Source organism: Rhopilema esculentum, unplaced genomic scaffold, assembly GCF_057945365.1.
Source record: "Rhopilema esculentum isolate cy_ngs unplaced genomic scaffold, ASM5794536v1 HiC_scaffold_34, whole genome shotgun sequence".
In the NCBI taxonomy this organism is placed as follows: domain Eukaryota; kingdom Metazoa; phylum Cnidaria; class Scyphozoa; order Rhizostomeae; family Rhizostomatidae; genus Rhopilema; species Rhopilema esculentum.
Window position 1 is genome coordinate 1,277,241 of NW_028300845.1, and position 20,956 is coordinate 1,298,196.

Consider the following 20,956-nt stretch of genomic DNA (forward strand, 5'->3'; position numbering starts at 1 on the left):
TGCATAACCAAAAATTACACTTGAAATGCTTAGATGCCTTACGAACTGAGCAAAGAGAGCAGGGAATGACTTTTTGGAGCCATGTTCTAAAATTTCTCCATGCAATCTGCTTTTAGAAACATCAAAACAACCAACTCGCAACCAGGGCCACCAAGTAGGGAATAGGGGGAAATCGCCTTTGAGGGTTTCGGGGGCCTCAAAAAGTAAAACATTTCATTTCCAAAATGCAATAAATCAAATATTAATTACAAAAGAAGCGATAAAAAAGGTACGCCAAAAAAGAACAACGTTTTAAACGATGGCAAGAAAATGACTGCAATAAATGTTCGGAAATGTATTTTAAGACGATCGAAAGCGCGTGGTAGCAAAAATTTAGCAAAAATCTTTCCCTTTAACCCCAGGGCCTCTAGCTCCTCTCGGCGGCACCGCTCACATCAATTCCAAAACATATCTATGATATTATTGCTCTATATCAGGGCTTGTAAAAACAGTCTTTTCAATATCTTTGGCATTTTTTAGGAACTTTGCTAGGATGCCCCTTAATGCAGGCGTCCACCACTTTAGTGATGGATTCTTCGTCCTTGTATGCACAAAAAGATATGAAACAATACACTTTTATAAGAATACCTAATTTTTCGATGAGCTTCAATATTCTTTAATTTTTTTATCATGAGCCTAAGATTATTCTTAAATTAATTTTAAGCGACATAAGGTATAACCGGATTGCATTAAAGTTTTAAGGACTTCAAGACCAGATACGTCTTTTCAAGACATAAATACGTCTATTTCAAGACAGCGTGAAACACAGACTTGTTTTGCTTTCCAAAAGACTCAAAAAAACAAAAAATTTAATTTTTGGTGAAGTTTGAGCCTTGTGCTCTTCTTAGATTATTCTTAAATTTCAGAGATTTTTAGCCTCAATGTTCTTATAGACTTTATTCTTATAATAAAAAGTGTATACACCATACTGTACTGAGACCTGTCCCTTCTCTTTTGACGCATTACTATAATGACAAACATGATCCAAGCTGTATCACTGCGTAAGACTGTGTGGTGGTGCCAAGTGCAATAAGGCTGTGTTTGACATTACGCTGATGTAAAGTGGCCCAAAATGACTAAAAACAGTTTTAATCATTGCACAAAACCGTCTCAATGCTGCTACCCTGGGTACCAAAGCCACAAAATTTGAGCGCTTAACTAGAGACCCATTTTAAGGAACGTCCTCCGCTTATACACTTGTATCTTCTAATTTCCGCGCTCGAATTTATGTTGCTCTGGTACCAGTGTACAATACTGCTCAAAATGGTAATTACTACACCTTAATATTACCATTTTTTAATGATAGTTTGAAGGTAATTTTTTTGAGCAACTTCTACCTAGTAGTATTTTTTTAGTTTTATTATGTAAATCTTTAAATTGGCCTCTTCCTCTTTTGGGAGTTTGTTAATTATAGTAAGAGCAAATTGAAGAGTGGGAAAGCTTAAACAAGGGTGGGAAAAAAAGAATCATCTGAAAATTGAAATAAATTAGCCCATTATCAGAGGCTCTTTTAGTTTTTCAATTCACTATGAGAATTAAACATTTCTAAATAATCGATGTTTACATCAATATCAAAAGCATTTTGGAATTTCTTTTTATTTATTTACCTTCATTTCTCCAAATATGTTCAATTTATCATAGATTAGAATCCGCATAATACGATTAGGGGCTTATTCAATGGCAGGGGCCATCGCTTTAAGCTTAGCTTGCATTTATTTATTCATTTTAAACCTTATACATTTACAGGCGTAATTTTGTTTCTTTTAACAAATCCTGATTTAAAATGAAATTTATTACTTAATAAGACACCAGTCTTTAGTTTAGCTTAGGATACATTTCAGAATTTTTCTTACAGTAATTTTCTTGCAATTGTTTAAAAAATTTACCGTTGCATTTGCTTTCTTAAAAAAGAATTACATTACGAAACATTACAGACAGGGACGCCGGAGAATGGGGCGCGAGGGTCAACCGCCCCTGTTGCCTTTTGATAAGAGGGGCGAGAGCCAGCGTGCCCATTTGATTAAAGTACCCTTGAAACCGCCCCATTGTAAAAATCAGAGAGATTCCGTTGAAATTCTGATTGCAGTGCTCAATTCATGACGACATTTCTCAAAACTTGTAAAATAAATCCTTATGCCAAAGTTAGCCAAATTTCAAGATACGAACAGAAGATTGAAATAAAATGTCAGTTAGTAGTTAGTAGGAGGAATGAGTAGAAGCTGAAAATTATTTTCAAAGGCCCTTTACTCAAGCTTGTCCCCTTGCTCTTAAGTCGTTCCACTTCCAGTGTCCATGATAACAGACCTTGAGAACCTGTGACAAAACTGCTCCTGCTCCCTCTGCAGCCATTTTAGAAGTCGGAATCAAATTTGAGGACCTTAGAGATGCCTTTTATAAATTTCTTGAAATAAAATTATAATTTAGAAAAAGTGTATATCAGCATTTTTCTCCGTGAGGTCTTATACTTAATTACTCTCCCTAAGAAATCAAATCAAATCATAGTATTTACAACGCACAAAGAGAGTGTATATCAGCATTTTTCTCCGTGAGGTCTTATACTTAATTACTCTCCCTAAGAAATCAAATCAAATCATAGTATTTACAACGCACAAAGAGATGTTATTTTCCAAAATATTGATTTCCAAAATTATTTTATCTCGTTAGTTTATTTTACTAATTTGTGGCCGAATGTATGTGCTATCAATCTTGGACTAAAATGGTGTATCTTTCTTTTCTTTCTCGATTAAGAACCTTTACTAATTTGTGGCCGAATGTATGTGCTATCAATCTTGGACTAAAATGGTGTATCTTTCTTTTCTTTCTCGATTAAGAACCTTTGGGAGATTGAAAAAAAAATTTTAATCCAGGGTGAGGGCTTTTTTGAAGAGAGCCTCTGTTGTAAGATTTTATGACATTATGCAAGGTACAGGCGCCAAAATAGCTTTCGCATGGGCTGCATGCAGAGCGGCCTCTGTTATGCAAATTATATGATCCAGACGCAAAAAAAGATTTGGAGTGGGCCCACGCAGATTTGGTTGCCACGCAGATTTTAGTATCACACCGGCCTTACTCCGGTGTAATACTTTTTTTTGCGTGGTTACCAGAATCTGCGTGGGCTACTGCATCAGGGCAAGATGCATTATGCCAAACGCTGCATCACATGACGACAACATCACATCATTCTCACATCTACTTTTGAGATGAACAAAACTTTAAGGAGGAAAATATGGGATTTTGCCCACGCATGCGCAAGAATAAAAGTAACATGAAATGTTTCAGGTAATCTACAATCTTTTTGTGTTCCCCTTACGTACAATTTGTGAGCGTTTTTCGTGAGAGAAACCACTTTATTTTGGACAAGAATCGAAAATAATGAGCCCACGCAGAAAAATTGGAAATGTGAAGTTTCAATTTATCTGCGTGGCCTACTTTATCTGCCCCCCTGTCTAAGTCTACATTTTGTCACTGTTCCTATTGCTTCGAATCGATGAGAACTATCGTATTATCAACGTTTTTGGAAAAAAATTGCTACATTTTGGACAAGAACCGAAAATAATGAGCCCACGCAGAAAAATTGGAAATGTGAAGTTTCAATTTATCTGCGTGGCCTACTTTATCTGCCCCCCTGTCTAAGTCTACAACTTGTCACTGTTCTTAATGCTTCAAATCGATGAGAACTATCGTATTATCAACGTTTTTGGTAAAAAATTGCTACATTTTGGACAAGAACCGAAAATAATTAGCCCACGCAGAAAAATTGGAAATGTGAAGTTTCAATTTATCTGCGTGGCCTACCTTATCTGCCCCCCTGTCTAAGTCTACAAGTTTTCACTGTTCTTAATGCTTCAAATCGATGAGAACTATCAAATTATCAACGTTTTTGGTAAAAAATTGCTACATTTTGGACAAGAACCGAAAATAATGAGCCCACGCAGAAAAATTGGAAATGTGAAGTTTCAATTTATCTGCGTGGCCTACCTTATCTGCCCCCCTGTCTAAGTCTACAAGTTTTCACTGTTCTTAATGCTTCAAATCGATGAGAACTATCAAATTATCAACGTTTCTGATAAAAAGTTGCTATATTTTGGACAAGAACCGAAAATAATGAGCCCACGCAGAAAAATTGGAAATGTGAAGTTTCAATTTATCTGCGTGGCCTACCTTATCTGCCCCCCTGTCTAAATCTACAACTTATCACTGTTCTTAATGCTTCAAATCGATGAGAACTATCGTATTATCAACGTTTTTGGTAAAAAATTGCTACATTTTGGACAAGAACCGAAAATAATTAGCCCACGCAGAAAAATTGGAAATGTGAAGTTTCTTTTTTTCTGCGTAGCCTACCTTATCTGCCCCCCTGTCTAAGTCTACAACTTGTCACTGTTCTTAATGCTTCAAATCGATGAGAACTATCAAATTATCAACGTTTCTGATAAAAAGTTGCTATATTTTGGACAAGAACTGAAAATAATGAGCCCACGCAGAAAAATTGGAAATGTGAAGTTTCAATTTATCTGCGTGGCCTACCTTATCTGCCCCCCTGTCTAAGTCTACAAGTTTTCACTGTTCTTAATGCTTCAAATCGATGAGAACTATCAAATTATCAACGTTTCTGATAAAAAGTTGCTATATTTTGGACAAGAACCGAAAATAATGAGCCCACGCAGAAAAATTGAAAATGTGAAGTTTCAATTTATCTGCGTGGCCTACCTTATCTGCCCCCCTGTCTAAGTCTACAACTTGTCACTGTTCTTAATGCTTCAAATCGATGAGAACTATCAAATTATCAACGTTTTTGGTAAAAAATTGCTACATTTTGGACAAGAATCGAAAATAATTAGCCCACGCAGAAAAATTGGAAATGTGAACTTTCAATTTATCTGCGTGGCCTACCTTATTTGCCCCCCTGTCTAAATCTACAACTTATCACTGTTCTTAATGCTTCAAATCGATGAGAACTATCGTATTATCAACGTTTTTGGTAAAAAATTGCTACATTTTGGACAAGAACCGAAAATAATTAGCCCACGCAGAAAAATTGGAAATGTGAAGTTTCTTTTTTTCTGCGTGGCCTACCTTATCTGCCCCCCTGTCTAAGTCTACAACTTGTCACTGTTCTTAATGCTTCAAATCGATGAGAACTATCAAATTATCAACGTTTCTGATAAAAAGTTGCTATATTTTGGACAAGAACTGAAAATAATGAGCCCACGCAGAAAAATTGGAAATGTGAAGTTTCAATTTATCTGCGTGGCCTACCTTATCTGCCCCCCTGTCTAAGTCTACAAGTTTTCACTGTTCTTAATGCTTCAAATCGATGAGAACTATCAAATTATCAACGTTTCTGATAAAAAGTTGCTATATTTTGGACAAGAACCGAAAATAATTAGCCCACGCAGAAAAATTGGAAATGTGAAGTTTCAATTTATCTGCGTGGCCTACCTTATCTGCCCCCCTGTCTAAGTCTACAACTTGTCACTGTTCTTAATGCTTCAAATCGATGAGAACTATCAAATTATCAACGTTTTTGGTAAAAAATTGCTACATTTTGGACAAGAATCGAAAATAATTAGCCCACGCAGAAAAATTGGAAATGTGAACTTTCAATTTATCTGCGTGGCCTACCTTATCTGCCCCCCTGTCTAAATCTACAACTTATCACTGTTCTTAATGCTTCAAATCGATGAGAACTATCGTATTATCAACGTTTTTGGTAAAAAATTGCTACATTTTGGACAAGAACCGAAAATAATTAGCCCACGCAGAAAAATTGGAAATGTGAAGTTTCTTTTTTTCTGCGTGGCCTACCTTATCTGCCCCCCTGTCTAAGTCTACAACTTGTCACTGTTCTTAATGCTTCAAATCGATAAGAACTATCAAATTATCAACGTTTCTGATAAAAAGTTGCTATATTTTGGACAAGAACTGAAAATAATGAGCCCACGCAGAAAAATTGGAAATGTGAAGTTTCAATTTATCTGCGTGGCCTACCTTATCTGCCCCCCTGTCTAAGTCTACAAGTTTTCACTGTTCTTAATGCTTCAAATCGATGAGAACTATCAAATTATCAACGTTTCTGATAAAAAGTTGCTATATTTTGGACAAGAACCGAAAATAATGAGCCCACGCAGAAAAATTGGAAATGTGAAGTTTCAATTTTTCTGCGTGGCCTACCTTATCTGTAGTGATTGGGGCTCTTCAATTTCAGTTGGCAGATTTTGCCACATTTATTGGTCAATAAATCTAATGGTCTCAGTACCATGTGTTGTTGCACTTCTCTGTACCTCTTTGTTCCAGTGCTGTTCTTCCACTGAGAAAAATAACGTTGCTGTTTGCTCGAAATTCATATTTTAGGTTTCTAGTAACAAAGACATCCACCATTAATGCCGGATTCAGGTTATTGACAGTTTTATGTATCCCAGCCAAGAATAGCTGTAAATCTATCTGGTGAATAGACACTGATTCTGTTTTATTAAATAAGGACTCTTTCTGTTTTAGAAAGTAATTGATCAAAATTGGAAGTGCTATCTTTGCATATGATTGGAAGAGCACATTCATGAATCTTGTTTACCGTAAAAGCTCTATTAAGCCCTCTCTCTATTTAGCCCCCCTTTCTAATAAACCCATCTTTTAGGCAGAAATTTGAAATAAGCCCCCACTCTCTATTAAGCCCCCCCCCAATTTTTATACAAGTGCAATGTTTTAGTGATAGCTTATGATGTATTTTGTCGTAATGTTGCCAATTTTTTAATTTCATGTGTTTGAAAGTGATTCTTTTAAAGCAATACCAGATGATGATGTTTTGCAGGAAGATATTGTTGATTTGATTATTTATTCAGACGAAGATGAGGAAAGACTTAAAATTTCATTGAATTCCATGAAATAACGATTAGATTTCAGCCACTGTTCTGTTATACATTTTCGTTTTTAGACATAAACCAGAAAGCTACAGGAAAATAAAAGCATTATTGTATCCTTGATCTTGTTTTTTGATAGAAGCCCCCCTCCCTCTCCAATAAGCCCCACTCTCTATTAAGCCCCCCTCTAGGACCCCGAAAATTAAATAAGCCCCCGGGGGCTTGATAGAGCTTTTACGGTATTTCATTATTTAAATTACTACCATGGAACATCCACAGAAGTAGGCAATAACTAAAATTAGACATTATAAGGGAGTTCATTGCTAGAACTAGTTGAGGTGCAGCCATTAATGTTGATATGCGATTTATAGCAAGAAGTTTTTGACTGGCCTTTTTGCAGAGGTTTGCAAAGATTGGAAGCTTAACATTTTGTCGAAGGTTATTCTAAGAATGTGTCTCTTTGGTACTCTCTTTTATCAAATTTATACAGAGACCCCTTTATCTTTTTTCCCGAATATTAGATGTCATCTTTCTTCGTTCATTTTCATGTAACTATCCTCAAACCATTGTGATAACAAGCAAGCGTTTCTTTCGAGTGATTCTAATATTAGGTGCAGATCGGATCCACAAGGAAAGATAGTAGTATCATCCACATAATTACATAGAAAGTAGAAAGTAGGACAAAGAGCTACAAAGTACATGGTTGCAAATCCCTATTCTAAGCGTAGAAAGGTGTAAATGTTTTCGAGATTGGGATTGGTAAACTCACATTGTATTCTTTGTTGTACCTTTTAGTGCAAACCGTCTCCATTCCACACCCTTACTATACATCATGGGCACATGCTCTGCACTTTGTTTCCCCATTTTGCTATATGCATAACCAAAAATTACACTTGAAATGCTTAGATGCCTTACGAACTGAGCAAAGAGAGCAGGGAATGACTTTTTGGAGCCATGTTCTAAAATTTCTCCATGCAATCTGCTTTTAGAAACATCAAAACAACCAACTCGCAACCAGGGCCACCAAGTAGGGAATAGGGGGAAATCGCCTTTGAGGGTTTCGGGGGCCTCAAAAAGTAAAACATTTCATTTCCAAAATGCAATAAATCAAATATTAATTACAAAAGAAGCGATAAAAAAGGTACGCCAAAAAAGAACAACGTTTTAAACGATGGCAAGAAAATGACTGCAATAAATGTTCGGAAATGTATTTTAAGACGATCGAAAGCGCGTGGTAGCAAAAATTTAGCAAAAATCTTTCCCTTTAACCCCAGGGCTTCTAGCTCCTCTCGGCGGCACCGCTCACATCAATTCCAAAACATATCTATGATATTATTGCTCTATATCAGGGCTTGTAAAAACAGTCTTTTCAATATCTTTGGCATTTTATAGGAACTTTGCTAGGATGCCCCTTAATGCAGGCGTCCACCACTTTAGTGATGGATTCTTCGTCCTTGTATGCACAAAAAGATATGAAACAATACACTTTTATAAGAATACCTAATTTTTCGATGAGCTTCAATATTCTTTAATTTTTTTATCATGAGCCTAAGATTATTCTTAAATTAATTTTAAGCGACATAAGGTATAACCGGATTGCATTAAAGTTTTAAGGACTTCAAGACCAGATACGTCTTTTCAAGACATAAATACGTCTATTTCAAGACAGCGTGAAACACAGACTTGTTTTGCTTTCCAAAAGACTCAAAAAAACAAAAAATTTAATTTTTGGTGAAGTTTGAGCCTTGTGCTCTTCTTAGATTATTCTTAAATTTCAGAGATTTTTAGCCTCAATGTTCTTATAGACTTTATTCTTATATTAAAAAGTGTATACACCATACTGTACTGAGACCTGTCCCTTCTCTTTTGACGCATTACTATAATGACAAACATGATCCAAGCTGTATCACTGCGTAAGACTGTGTGGTGGTGCCAAGTGCAATAAGGCTGTGTTTGACATTACGCTGATGTAAAGTGGCCCAAAATGACTAAAAACAGTTTTAATCATTGCACAAAACCGTCTCAATGCTGCTACCCTGGGTACCAAAGCCACAAAATTTGAGCGCTTAACTAGAGACCCATTTTAAGGAACGTCCTCCGCTTATACACTTGTATCTTCTAATTTCCGCGCTCGAATTTATGTTGCTCTGGTACCAGTGTACAATACTGCTCAAAATGGTAATTACTACACCTTAATATTACCATTTTTTAATGATAGTTTGAAGGTAATTTTTTTGAGCAACTTCTACCTAGTAGTATTTTTTTAGTTTTATTATGTAAATCTTTAAATTGGCCTCTTCCTCTTTTGGGAGTTTGTTAATTATAGTAAGAGCAAATTGAAGAGTGGGAAAGCTTAAACAAGGGTGGGAAAAAAAGAATCATCTGAAAATTGAAATAAATTAGCCCATTATCAGAGGCTCTTTTAGTTTTTCAATTCACTATGAGAATTAAACATTTCTAAATAATCGATGTTTACATCAATATCAAAAGCATTTTGGAATTTCTTTTTATTTATTTACCTTCATTTCTCCAAATATGTTCAATTTATCATAGATTAGAATCCGCATAATACGATTAGGAGCTTATTCAATGGCAGGGGCCATCGCGACCACGCCTTTAAGCTTAGCTTGCATTTATTTATTCATTTTAAACCTTATACATTTACAGGCGTAATTTTGTTTCTTTTAACAAATCCTGATTTAAAATGAAATTTATTACTTAATAAGACACCAGTCTTTAGTTTAGCTTAGGATACATTTCAGAATTTTTCTTACAGTAATTTTCTTGCAATTGTTTAAAAAATTTACCGTTGCATTTGCTTTCTTAAAAAAGAATTACATTACGAAACATTACAGACAGGGACGCCGGAGAATGGGGCGCGAGGGTCAACCGCCCCTGTTGCCTTTTGATAAGAGGGGCGAGAGCCAGCGTGCCCATTTGATTAAAGTACCCTTGAAACCGCCCCATTGTAAAAATCAGAGAGATTCCGTTGAAATTCTGATTGCAGTGCTCAATTCATGACGACATTTCTCAAAACTTGTAAAATAAATCCTTATGCCAAAGTTAGCCAAATTTCAAGATACGAACAGAAGATTGAAATAAAATGTCAGTTAGTAGTTAGTAGGAGGAATGAGTAGAAGCTGAAAATTATTTTCAAAGGCCCTTTACTCAAGCTTGTCCCCTTGCTCTTAAGTCGTTCCACTTCCAGTGTCCATGATAACAGACCTTGAGAACCTGTGACAAAACTGCTCCTGCTCCCTCTGCAGCCATTTTAGAAGTCGGAATCAAATTTGAGGACCTTAGAGATGCCTTTTATAAATTTCTTGAAATAAAATTATAATTTAGAAAAAGTGTATATCAGCATTTTTCTCCGTGAGGTCTTATACTTAATTACTCTCCCTAAGAAATCAAATCAAATCATAGTATTTACAACGCACAAAGAGAGTGTATATCAGCATTTTTCTCCGTGAGGTCTTATACTTAATTACTCTCCCTAAGAAATCAAATCAAATCATAGTATTTACAACGCACAAAGAGATGTTATTTTCCAAAATATTGATTTCCAAAATTATTTTATCTCGTTAGTTTATTTTACTAATTTGTGGCCGAATGTATGTGCTATCAATCTTGGACTAAAATGGTGTATCTTTCTTTTCTTTCTCGATTAAGAACCTTTACTAATTTGTGGCCGAATGTATGTGCTATCAATCTTGGACTAAAATGGTGTATCTTTCTTTTCTTTCTCGATTAAGAACCTTTGGGAGATTGAAAAAAAAATTTTAATCCAGGGTGAGGGCTTTTTTGAAGAGAGCCTCTGTTGTAAGATTTTATGACATTATGCAAGGTACAGGCGCCAAAATAGCTTTCGCATGGGCTGCATGCAGAGCGGCCTCTGTTATGCAAATTATATGATCCAGACGCAAAAAAAGATTTGGAGTGGGCCCACGCAGATTTGGTTGCCACGCAGATTTTAGTATCACACCGGCCTACTTTGTTTCTGATGGCGTTGGGAGGGCTCCTTGCGACATTCTATGGGCTTCACCCCCTCATCAAAGCAGGAATTGTTGATGTTGGCATCCAGTGGGGACTATGGTGTGTAGCTGCATACCTAAAAACTGAGGTATTTTACGATCTTGCAGGATCTTCAACTTTTTTGCTCCTTGCATGGCAATCCCTAGGATGGGGTAAGATGTATCACACAAGACAGGTTGTTCAGACCTTGTTTGTATCTGCATGGTCACTAAGATTGGGATCATATTTGTTTGTTAGGATAATCAATGATAAGGGCGTCGATAAAAGGTTCAATCGTGCTCGAGACAGTCCTTATTTATTTTTCATCTACTGGACTGTGCAGGCTGCATGGATCTGGGTAACCCTTGCTCCGACAATGATTCTCAACACTAAAAGACAAAACCCAGACCTGAGCGCTCGTGATCACATAGGCTGGAGTCTGTGGCTCGTTGGATTCATACTTGAGACAGTTGCTGACACACAAAAATCTTCATTCAAGTCAAACCCAAACAATCATGGCAAGTGGATTCAGACAGGGCTATGGAAAGTGTCGAGGCATCCTAATTACTTGGGCGAAATGATGTTGTGGATAGGCTTGTTTGTATCAGCTTCATCTGTTTTGAAAGGCCTGGAGTGGATAAGCATTCTCTCTCCAGGATTTGTTGTCTTCTTACTTACAAGAGTCAGTGGTATTCCATTGTTGGAAAGACAGGCTGAAAAACGTTGGGGTCAACTAGCAGCATACCAAGATTATAAGAGAAACACTGCTTGTCTGATACCTTTTATATGGTGATGTGATTTGTAACAAAACATAAACTTTTTTGCTACCTGTCATAAGATTTAGCCAATATGCAAGTGTTATATGCCAAGATATGGTCTCAAGTAGTATAAACAAACAGTATTCTTGCAAGTGCTCCCTTCATGGCAACAAGCTCTTTAAAAGATTGTTAATTTTAAAACCCAGTTATACATCAATCATGATAATCATAATGATTTGTTTATTTATCAAAAGGTGATTCATAGGTAGTAAGTTGATAGTGTAACATCAGTTTAACATCATCATCATATCAAAATAAAAATAATATCAAAATATAAATTTCTTATTTGCAAATACTTGACTGCAAAACATGTTTTTCTTATTTAAATGCAACTAAATATGTCTATCTAAGAGTTTGCAAGTAAATGGAACTGTTAACTACCAGAAGTGTACCAAAATGTGACACCAGCAAAACTCTTTGTCAGAATTTTTACATTTGACCACAAAACCTGAATGAAATGCCTTTAAACTGCACTTAGATTTTTTCTCTCAAAAACTTAGAAATGGATTTGTTGTGATGTTATCACTTTAAACTTTGGTGCTGATTTCAAATTGATTTTTTGAGAATGCTGTTTTCACCACTCTGAGAGTTGCTTTTAAAAATAACAATTTCAAAATGTAACATCCAAAGTAAACATTCCTTAATTAGCTTAAAGTAATAACAGCTTTGAATTGTCACCTATCTTCTGACGTCATATCATTAATATGTAAGGAGGTATTTTTTGTGTTATTTTGCTGGCTGAAACTCATGAAAAACCATCAATGTACAAAACAAAAGATGTGTCAGGCATAGGGATAGCCAGAAAATATGTATGCTCAGAGTGGAAAAGGGATGTTGTTTTACAAAAAATTGCACGAGAGGGGGAGGTTCAGCACAAAGTAGTTATGAATTATGATTTTATTACAGCCAGTTCACTTTAAATTGACAAGCAAGGATTTAAAACTTTTTTGAAGGTCATCAGCATATGGAAAAAACCTGCCAGCCTTTATTCAATTTCTGATGTCTGTCCAATGTGTGTCCCCATTGAGGTGTCAGTCTCTAACATCCACCCCTGGAGCCACAGGTCTCAAAGCAAAATACTGGTAGTGTACTTGGTAAAAACTGAATTTATTTCGTGTACAGGCATGTAAGTACAATACTATCCAGAAAACATTGACTGACTATGGTTTTTTTTATATCACAGATATTATGGAGATGTTCATTGCTAAAGATGAATTTCAAATCCGGTACCTTTGCAAGAACAATAAATGCATAGCAAACATATAGCATATAGCAAATAAATTAGTATTTGAATACAGGACATCATTAAATCCCTCAATAAATTTATTATAGCTTGCTTGATAAAATAGATATATCTTAAACAAATAGTAATATAAACATATGAACAAATTAATGATTAAAACAATAACAATGAAGTAAAATATATAATACAGCATCAGCTGACATGACTCAGTTCAATCTTTTACTAAATACCAATAGAAAGATTAATAACACAAATGCCTAGATTGTGAATGGCCTTTAATAGTGGTCAGAGTATCAAACCAAATAAAACATTATCCACCAGGCTTTGAAATACATTAATTATGGCAAATACTAAGCAATTTTATTTAAAAAATGTCAATGTGCCAATAATGTGAAGCAAAGGTCAACTCCGGCAAATATAGAAAATAGTAGCAAACTAACAAACTGGGCAGTTCACTTTGGCACATGATGATTCAGATGGGCAATATTCTTTCCAGTATGGATTCTAAAAAAAAGAATATTTTTGACTAAAGACTGGTGGGGAATTCTGAAAGACATGCAAACAAACCAAAGAAAATTTGCAAGCAGTCCAAAGCAAATTAAATTTCCAAGATAGTAGGAGCAAACATCTATGTGTAATATGTGCATAAAAATTGACAAGATCACTTCCTTGATTACCTAAACAGCTTTCACTTCTAAACCAACAAGATAGTTTAGACTAATCAGTCTGTAATCAAACTTGCCTTAAATCTTTGAAATTATGGCCTTTGACAACCATTAATTGACCAAGGTGCTTGAGATAAAGGCACCATTAGCAAGGTAAATTAAACAGCATTTGATGAATTGAGACATCATCGACAAGCATTAATTCTAAATTTTAAACCTGGTGTTTATCAATGAAATGCAAAAAGGAACATTTGAAATTAAAAAAGCAAGCTAGCATTGGACTATTGTTATGAAGAGAGCATTGAATTTCAAATTAGAGGGAATTGAATTTTTTCTGATAATGTAAAATGCATTACAAACAAGAATTGAAAAGCAAAAGCAAATCAAATACAAGCACATGTTTACATCATGAACCAGATAATCAAGAATTGTCTGGCTCCAACCTATGTTCAGATAATCACCATTTGGATAACTAAGCATGGATAAATAAGAAAGCACTGCATCCTCAGGAACCATGCAGCATAACTAACTTTTATTGCACAACAATGGGTAATGAATTGTTAATGGGATGAGAAGTGGTGAGAGGTAGTGTCCTACCAGGTGAGTTTAATATTAACGAGACGAGACACTGTTTGGCCAAACTAGGGGTAGTAACAACCAGTGGCGGCTTTTGCTAATGGGCATCTGGGGCAATGCCCTCTCAAGCTCAAGAAGATTCAGAGGAAAACTATGATATTCATATTTAATTTTGAAGATAGTCTTACTAAGGTTAATTATATAAGTTTGTATCTCTTCTAGAAAAAGCTCCTTGCTATCCCGTCTCGTCCTTAGCCTCGCTTCTGGCTCGCTAGTGCCTTGAGCGATGATGTCATTTTACGGGCAAAGTTTTTTTTGCCCCTAGCCGACATGCGCACAAGCTAATTTTCGACCTCGAGCATTGCGAAACGCGGCCTGTGATTGGCTCAATTGGAGGAATTCGGGGCAAGAAAAATTTTGCCCATAAAATGACATCATCGCTAAACAACAACCACATCTATATATGCTTTTTCTTCTGCGCTCCATGACGATCAACATCGAACCATGAATACAGTGAAAAATTTGCAAACTCTTTCTATCGATTATCGCAATATTGATGGTCTGCCCTCCCAACTGTGAAAGTCACGAGCCGCCACTGGTAACAACATATAATCAGTACTAAAGAGTTTTGAAAAGGAAAGTGTAAATTTGTTGATATTCAATAAACTACTGATATATCCACAAAGCCTAAAGCTATTATACAGCATACTGTTTTACAAGGCTCTCACTTCGAGGCATGTGGTTGCGCACCCGTACCACGGCACCAGCCTAAGGGCGACTTATCAGAAACTTTGTCTTGTTGCTCTGGGAATCATTTTTAAATAACAATATTTACCATTTAGGGAATAATTTCACTTTTAACAGAAATTTAGAAAACTTTTAAAAATCTCAAGCTCAATAGAGAGATATATGACAAAAGCTTTCTATACTCTACATTCTCTTTATTCGGAGGCACATCCTTGTAATTGTTGTGAATGTTGTGAATGAAACAGATGATGAAAAAGAATTTTATGGATTTTAAAAACTGTAAACATTTGATTATTTCATGATATCAAACTTTCAACTTGATGATTTTAAATGTAATAGTTTGATGTAACATAGAATTTTAAACATTGTGGTTTGAACAAATTTTCCTCCACAGAGTTAGTTTCTATAGTATTCTCAAGTTTATTCTTTTACTGAAATATACATGCTTTAGAAGAACTGACAAAAGGGGGTGCAACTTATACACCGTAAGACCAGGGGCGGCATGGGGTGGTATTAAAGGAATTAGTCTAATACCTTTTTATTTTCAAAGAAAGGCGATTTTGGGTCTCTGAGATTGCAGGAAAATTATTTTGCTTTTTGTACGCTGCCACTTTTTCACAACAATTTTATCGATTCGACCAGCTCTATTCATATAGCCAAGCTATATTTGCTTTTCTGTTCGTTGAATGAAAGCTTTCCTAATCCTCATTGAAATCTTTGAAAAGTGTAATCCATGCCGTAATCAGCAGCCCTGGCCATGGTATTAGCCTCCAAAAACTAATACACTGTCCCGAAATTTCTTTTGTCTGTTGTGGTCTGCATGACGTGAATTTCTCTTGTTGAGCCATGGTAGAAGAATGGGTGAACAGCAGTAAGGTATTAGTTTTTCATTTCTAATACTACGAGGGCCACTGTCAGTGGAAGGGACGGTGGAAAGAGCCCCAGCTCTATTCTAAGGCCTCAGCTTATAGAAAAAATATTTCTGGAAATTAACTTAATGAATTTACAAAATGTAGCTGTACTTTTGCTAGCAATGCCTTTGGATGGATAATTTGATTGACAAAATTTAGACACTGAATATAAAGAGCAACAGTCATGAAATAATTTGTTTAAGCTAAAGGCAGTTGTAAAAGTTGTTTTGTATGAACTGTATGTTTTGTAAAACTTTGATTCTATATGACCGTAGAGTCACAGGCAACATTCTCACATTATTTCTCTCGGTTTCTCAAATCAAATGATACATCTTACGTTTTTTTGCTGCATTACTCTAAAGTAAATCGCTCGCTTTATCGTAATAGAATCTCATTCGCGGGCCAAAAGCCTCATGGTATTAGAATTAATGGGCTAATACCTTGGGGCTCCATTACTGGGCAGCAAACCGCTGTATCAAAACACGATTTCGCTCGAGTAATTTGGCGCAGCCATAATTCATTTGTATTTCGTAGGACCTATCCTTCATCCAAAACTAGTAGGATGAACTACATTATCACAGGGTCATCAGTGTCTGGAGGGAGACAACGGGGGCCAGTGCCTTCAAATAATTTTGTAAGATATGGTATTGCCAAAAGCTATTTTAAACCATCATATCGAAAAGGTCATTTTGCCCACCTTCTTAAATAAGAACATATAAGCTCCACCCCTGTTAAATAGTTTCAGGACCTTGCGGAGGGACCTTCCTATGTCTTAATTTCGGAGGCTAATACCAATACTTTTCTACTCCCAGACGCCCCTGAGTAAGACACAGTAAAAACTACTTTTTTCAGAATTCAAACATGGAGTTAACGGTTCATCTCATGCATGGATGCATCTTATACACTGCAAAATACGGTATATACATTCTGTTATGAATGATTCACGTTGGGAACAAAGTTGTAGAACCTTTTGGGGATGGCTATTAGCACTTGAAAGACAATAGTTACATAATCTATTGGTACCACAAACCTGAAAAATTGAAAGGGAAAGCCTCAATGAAAAATTTTGCCTTCAGGCAGGCAATAAGCCTTGTGCCTGCAAAAAAATTTTAGAGGCTTTGTTTTATGAAAAAAGAGGTATTAATACTAAATCTGTTAAGTTTCATGCTAAATTCAATAAACTGAATTAGCTTTCTTTAAACATTCTCTTAAAAGCTGATGCCAAAAAGATGTTGGTTAGCTTACATTGTATTCAAAATAATTTTAATGTGCATCATGAGCATGGTAAGACATTAAAACTATGAGGAATTGCAGTATATAAAACAAACCTTTTTGGAATCACTTTCTTTTTTTCTTTTTCTTTCCTTTTGAGTTTTCACCTTCTGGTGGCTCTACTCTCATAGCGTGGCCCTCTGCTTTAATATGGTCAAATAATTTAGTTCGTGACGAGAAACTTTTTGAGCAAACATTGCATTTTGACTCAATACCATTAGAACTTTTTGCTTCTTTTCTATTTTCTTTTGCTCTGTTTCCTTTCACCTCATGATCTTGAAGAGAGTTGTCATTTTCTACTGATTCATTAACCGGTTTCTCTGCACTTTTTTCAATATTCCCTTCAACAGTAACATCCTCTTGTTTACTTGTATCTATATCACTACTAGCTGATCTTTCCAATATTTTGCCAAGGTTTTTCTTTCTCTTTGTCTTGGGCAAAGCCTTTGTCTTACTAATTTTTATGGAGTCACAAATTCTTGAATGCCCCAGATGTGCATCAAATGCATCAATATTTTCAAACACCTCATCTGATCGTTCATCTGTATCTTGAGAATCAGTGCTATTTGAATGCCTGAGATTACTGCGCTTTTCTTTTAACTTCTTTTTGCTTGATGCTTTTCGTGGCAAATGCAAAGAATCTTGAGCACACTTGCCAAGACGAGCAGAAATTCCATTTGCCATAAATGTTGCTAGCTCCTCCGAATCAACTGACACTTCGGCTTTGAGTTCATTGTAATCTTCCACATCTTTTCTATTCTCTTCTGGCTGGCAACTATTTTGATCTTCAGTCTCTACCTCAAGATTATCTAATTCTTCATCACTATCTGATTCATCCATAAATGTTGTCTGTGACTGGTCGACTGATGTGCTCCATTTTTCAAAATCTAATGTCAAATCTTCTCCTCTGGAATGCCTTTTGATCTCTAAGTTGACATAATTTGAGGGTAATGACACACTATCAAGATGGTGGTAGGGTCTCTTACATCCATCTTGCCTTTGACCCTCTCTAGATAGAGAATTATCCAGATGGGACAAATTTTCACTTTCCTCTCTTTTTCCTTGTTTTACGTTTTCATCAGACAGAGACAATCTCACAGCATCTTCCATACTGCATTCTAATGCATCATCAACTACACTTTCATTTGCTTTTGTATATGCTGCTGTGATTAGATGATTTTCCATTTCTTGCTTAATCAGTTCAACATTTTCTTTATGTTTTTTTGATTTCTCATGATTTGTCAAAGCTTTTTCAGATTTGAAACTTTTTTCACAAGCTATGCAGTAAAACCTCTGAATATCCTCATCTGAATCAGAACCTTCTTCTGGTTCACTCATGAAATGTGACTCTATTTCATGTAGCTCTCTCTGCATATTGGCATATGACATCCATCCTTGTTCTTCATATTCCTCTAACTTCTTGTTCTTTTCTTTGATTTGCTCCAACCTCTTTTTTTCTGAAGCTTCTTTTTGTGATTTTTCCTGTTCTTCCAGTCGTTTAATGTAATCTTTGACCCTCCTGTCCCTCTTCTTCACAAACGCTGCCAAAGCTCTCACTTCTTCACTTCTCTTTCTTCTTGCAGCATCTCTAAATTTTTTGTTTTCTTTCTCCATTAGTCGCAGAGTTGGCCTATTTGCTGCCTGTCTGATATCATATTTCTCACACCATACATATGACTTGAGTGAACAATAGTTCTGCCAGTAACTATAAAATTCTTTCACTCCCTCTTCATACTTCGTTTCTGAACTTCCAAAATCTGGACAAAGGATGTGGGCAGCCTCATCCTCTTCATCTCTATATGGCTCATCTTCTTCAAAAATCTTCTTAAAGACCCAGCTATATACAGCAAAAAACCCCTCAGAATCATCACCATATCCTTTGTATACTGAAGCATCAAAATATTTCATTAAATCTAACTCATTGTCAACGAAGTCTTCGCCTCCTTTAAGAATTGCTTCTCTGTGCTTGTCATAAAATGCTCGTTCCTGAGGATCACTCAGAACTTCGTAGGCCTGTTGCACTTCTCGAAAAGCACGCGTGCTTTCCTCGACATTGTCTGGATTCTTATCAGGGTGATACTGCAAGGCCAATTTCCTATATGACTTCTTCAGTTCATCAGCACCTACGTTTCTGGCAACGCCTAATACATCGTAATGGCAACGCATCTTCTCTGTGTTTTGTTGAAGATATAACTTCTCCAAAGCCTGTAAGACGTGGGAATACAAGAACTACGACTACGTCCCACTGTTACGACATGCTCCACTTGGCCTAAATACGTAGACTTCTTATAGTGGCATGCATAAAATTGTCTATTACAATGCGCCTTCGCACAAAATGTGTCTCATCTACCGCAAAGCCGCAGCAAATTTGCAAACGTCTTCAATTTAGGATACTTATAAAAATTCTTTCACTGGTTCGAAACGTTCGTCATGTTTTTGAATAAACAAACTTCCTTTCCGAAAGCAAAATTCAATGAAAAAATGTTATGTTGACAATTAGAGAAACGAGCATAACCTTTACATAAACAGCCACCCACCACTGAAAACCAGACTGCGTTCCCAGCATGGCATATTTTCATATAAATTACTATCCACACCAGGAGAAAACAACCTTAATTTAACGCTCAAGGCGTCAGCAAAATTCTCCTCATTGGCACTAATATGTTGTTCAGTAGACAAAAAAGACGCTCTGTTTTAGACGTTCATCATTTTTAATTCAACGATTAGGAAATATCGAATACTTTACTGTGTTTCATGGACTTTTTTCAAATGGTTTGACATATTTGAACTTTGTATGCTGCTTTATCCACTTATAAAGTAATGAATCCTATATGATGTAACAATAGCTTTCTTAAATCTGAAAATGGGAATCCATAAGTTTGGCATGAAATAGGGTGCATTTATTTCACGCAACTGATCTCACATGGGGCCATAAGGGGCGTATATGTGTGGTGACAATGTTTTGATTTTTATGTTAGGCCATTACATTCATTCATTCCAGTCAAAGCTCCGCAACAACATGCTTTCTTCTCAGCTATTCATCGTCGCCTACAACTGTTATCATAGCTTTAGCAATTAATTCTGTTTAAAGGCATGTAAATTTTAGTTTGTCATTTAGTCAGGGATACTCACGAATAATCACGGTATAATATACCCCTTTTCTCTGGCTCCGTGTTCTCTGCACGTAAAAATTAGATGCGACGCAAGTTGGGAATGACACGTTAGTCGATGGATGGATTTATTAGTGACTGCATTGATCGTTGTACACTAAATATGTTTTAGCGGGGCTATTTAAAGAGTAGTGGTGCTAAGTATTGTATTTTCAGCAGTAGTGTAGTGCTAGGAGGCTTTGAGGGCTGAACCCCCTTGCTGATGCCGAAAAGTAGCCAGTTTCTAGTTTTGCTTTTTTTTATGCAGCGTTTTGCTCAAGAGCCCACCTTGTTATTTGATAGCACTACACCCCTGATTTACAGTATTCAAATGCGCTAAAACCTTAGAGCTCTTCGGGAAACTGTAGCTGGGGTCATTCTAGCAGAATTACTACTCTAATTTTAAACCTGTTCGTAGTAACATGGGACCACAGAAAAAATCAACAAGCTCTGACCTACTCCCAGACAATTCACTGTGATCTCGGTGAAGGGTCCTCTTAAAAATATTACTTTGCTGAGCTACCAAGCATACCCAAATTTCTGCTGTTGGCTGGGGACACGATTACTTCCTTTTCGGTGTCCAACAAATAATGTTTCCCTTAAAATTGTCAAATTTATGCTTAATGTGGCAATATGATCGTGGAGTAAGACATTAAGTGGCAATAGGA

At 36.1% G+C, this 20,956-nt stretch overlaps 2 protein-coding genes across 2 annotated transcripts; one reads left to right on the top strand and one right to left on the bottom strand.

The window, feature by feature from the left end:
* The first annotated feature begins 10,849 nt into the window (after positions 1-10,849).
* On the top strand, positions 10,850-11,997 carry LOC148957331 (uncharacterized). The gene has a single exon (XM_089115555.1). The coding sequence runs from the start codon at positions 10,897-10,899 to the stop codon at positions 11,698-11,700; it is 804 nt and encodes a 267-aa protein (XP_088971681.1). The 5' UTR covers positions 10,850-10,896; the 3' UTR covers positions 11,701-11,997.
* On the bottom strand, positions 11,062-19,430 carry LOC135684835 (dnaJ homolog subfamily C member 21). The gene is made up of 2 exons (XM_089115554.1): positions 17,196-19,430; positions 11,062-13,472 (listed from the first exon to the last, which is right to left on the bottom strand). The coding sequence occupies exon 1, from the start codon at positions 19,303-19,305 to the stop codon at positions 17,206-17,208; it is 2,100 nt and encodes a 699-aa protein (XP_088971680.1). The 5' UTR covers positions 19,306-19,430; the 3' UTR covers positions 11,062-13,472; positions 17,196-17,205.
* Between the last annotated feature and the right edge of the window lie 1,526 nt (positions 19,431-20,956).

Excerpts from the sequence above, each read along its gene's own strand:
- LOC148957331 (XM_089115555.1), top strand. The coding sequence starts at position 10,897 with ATGGCGTTGGGAGGGCTCCTTGCGACATTCTATGGGCTTCACCCCCTC.
- LOC135684835 (XM_089115554.1), bottom strand. The coding sequence starts at position 19,305 with ATGCGTTGCCATTACGATGTATTAGGCGTTGCCAGAAACGTAGGTGCT.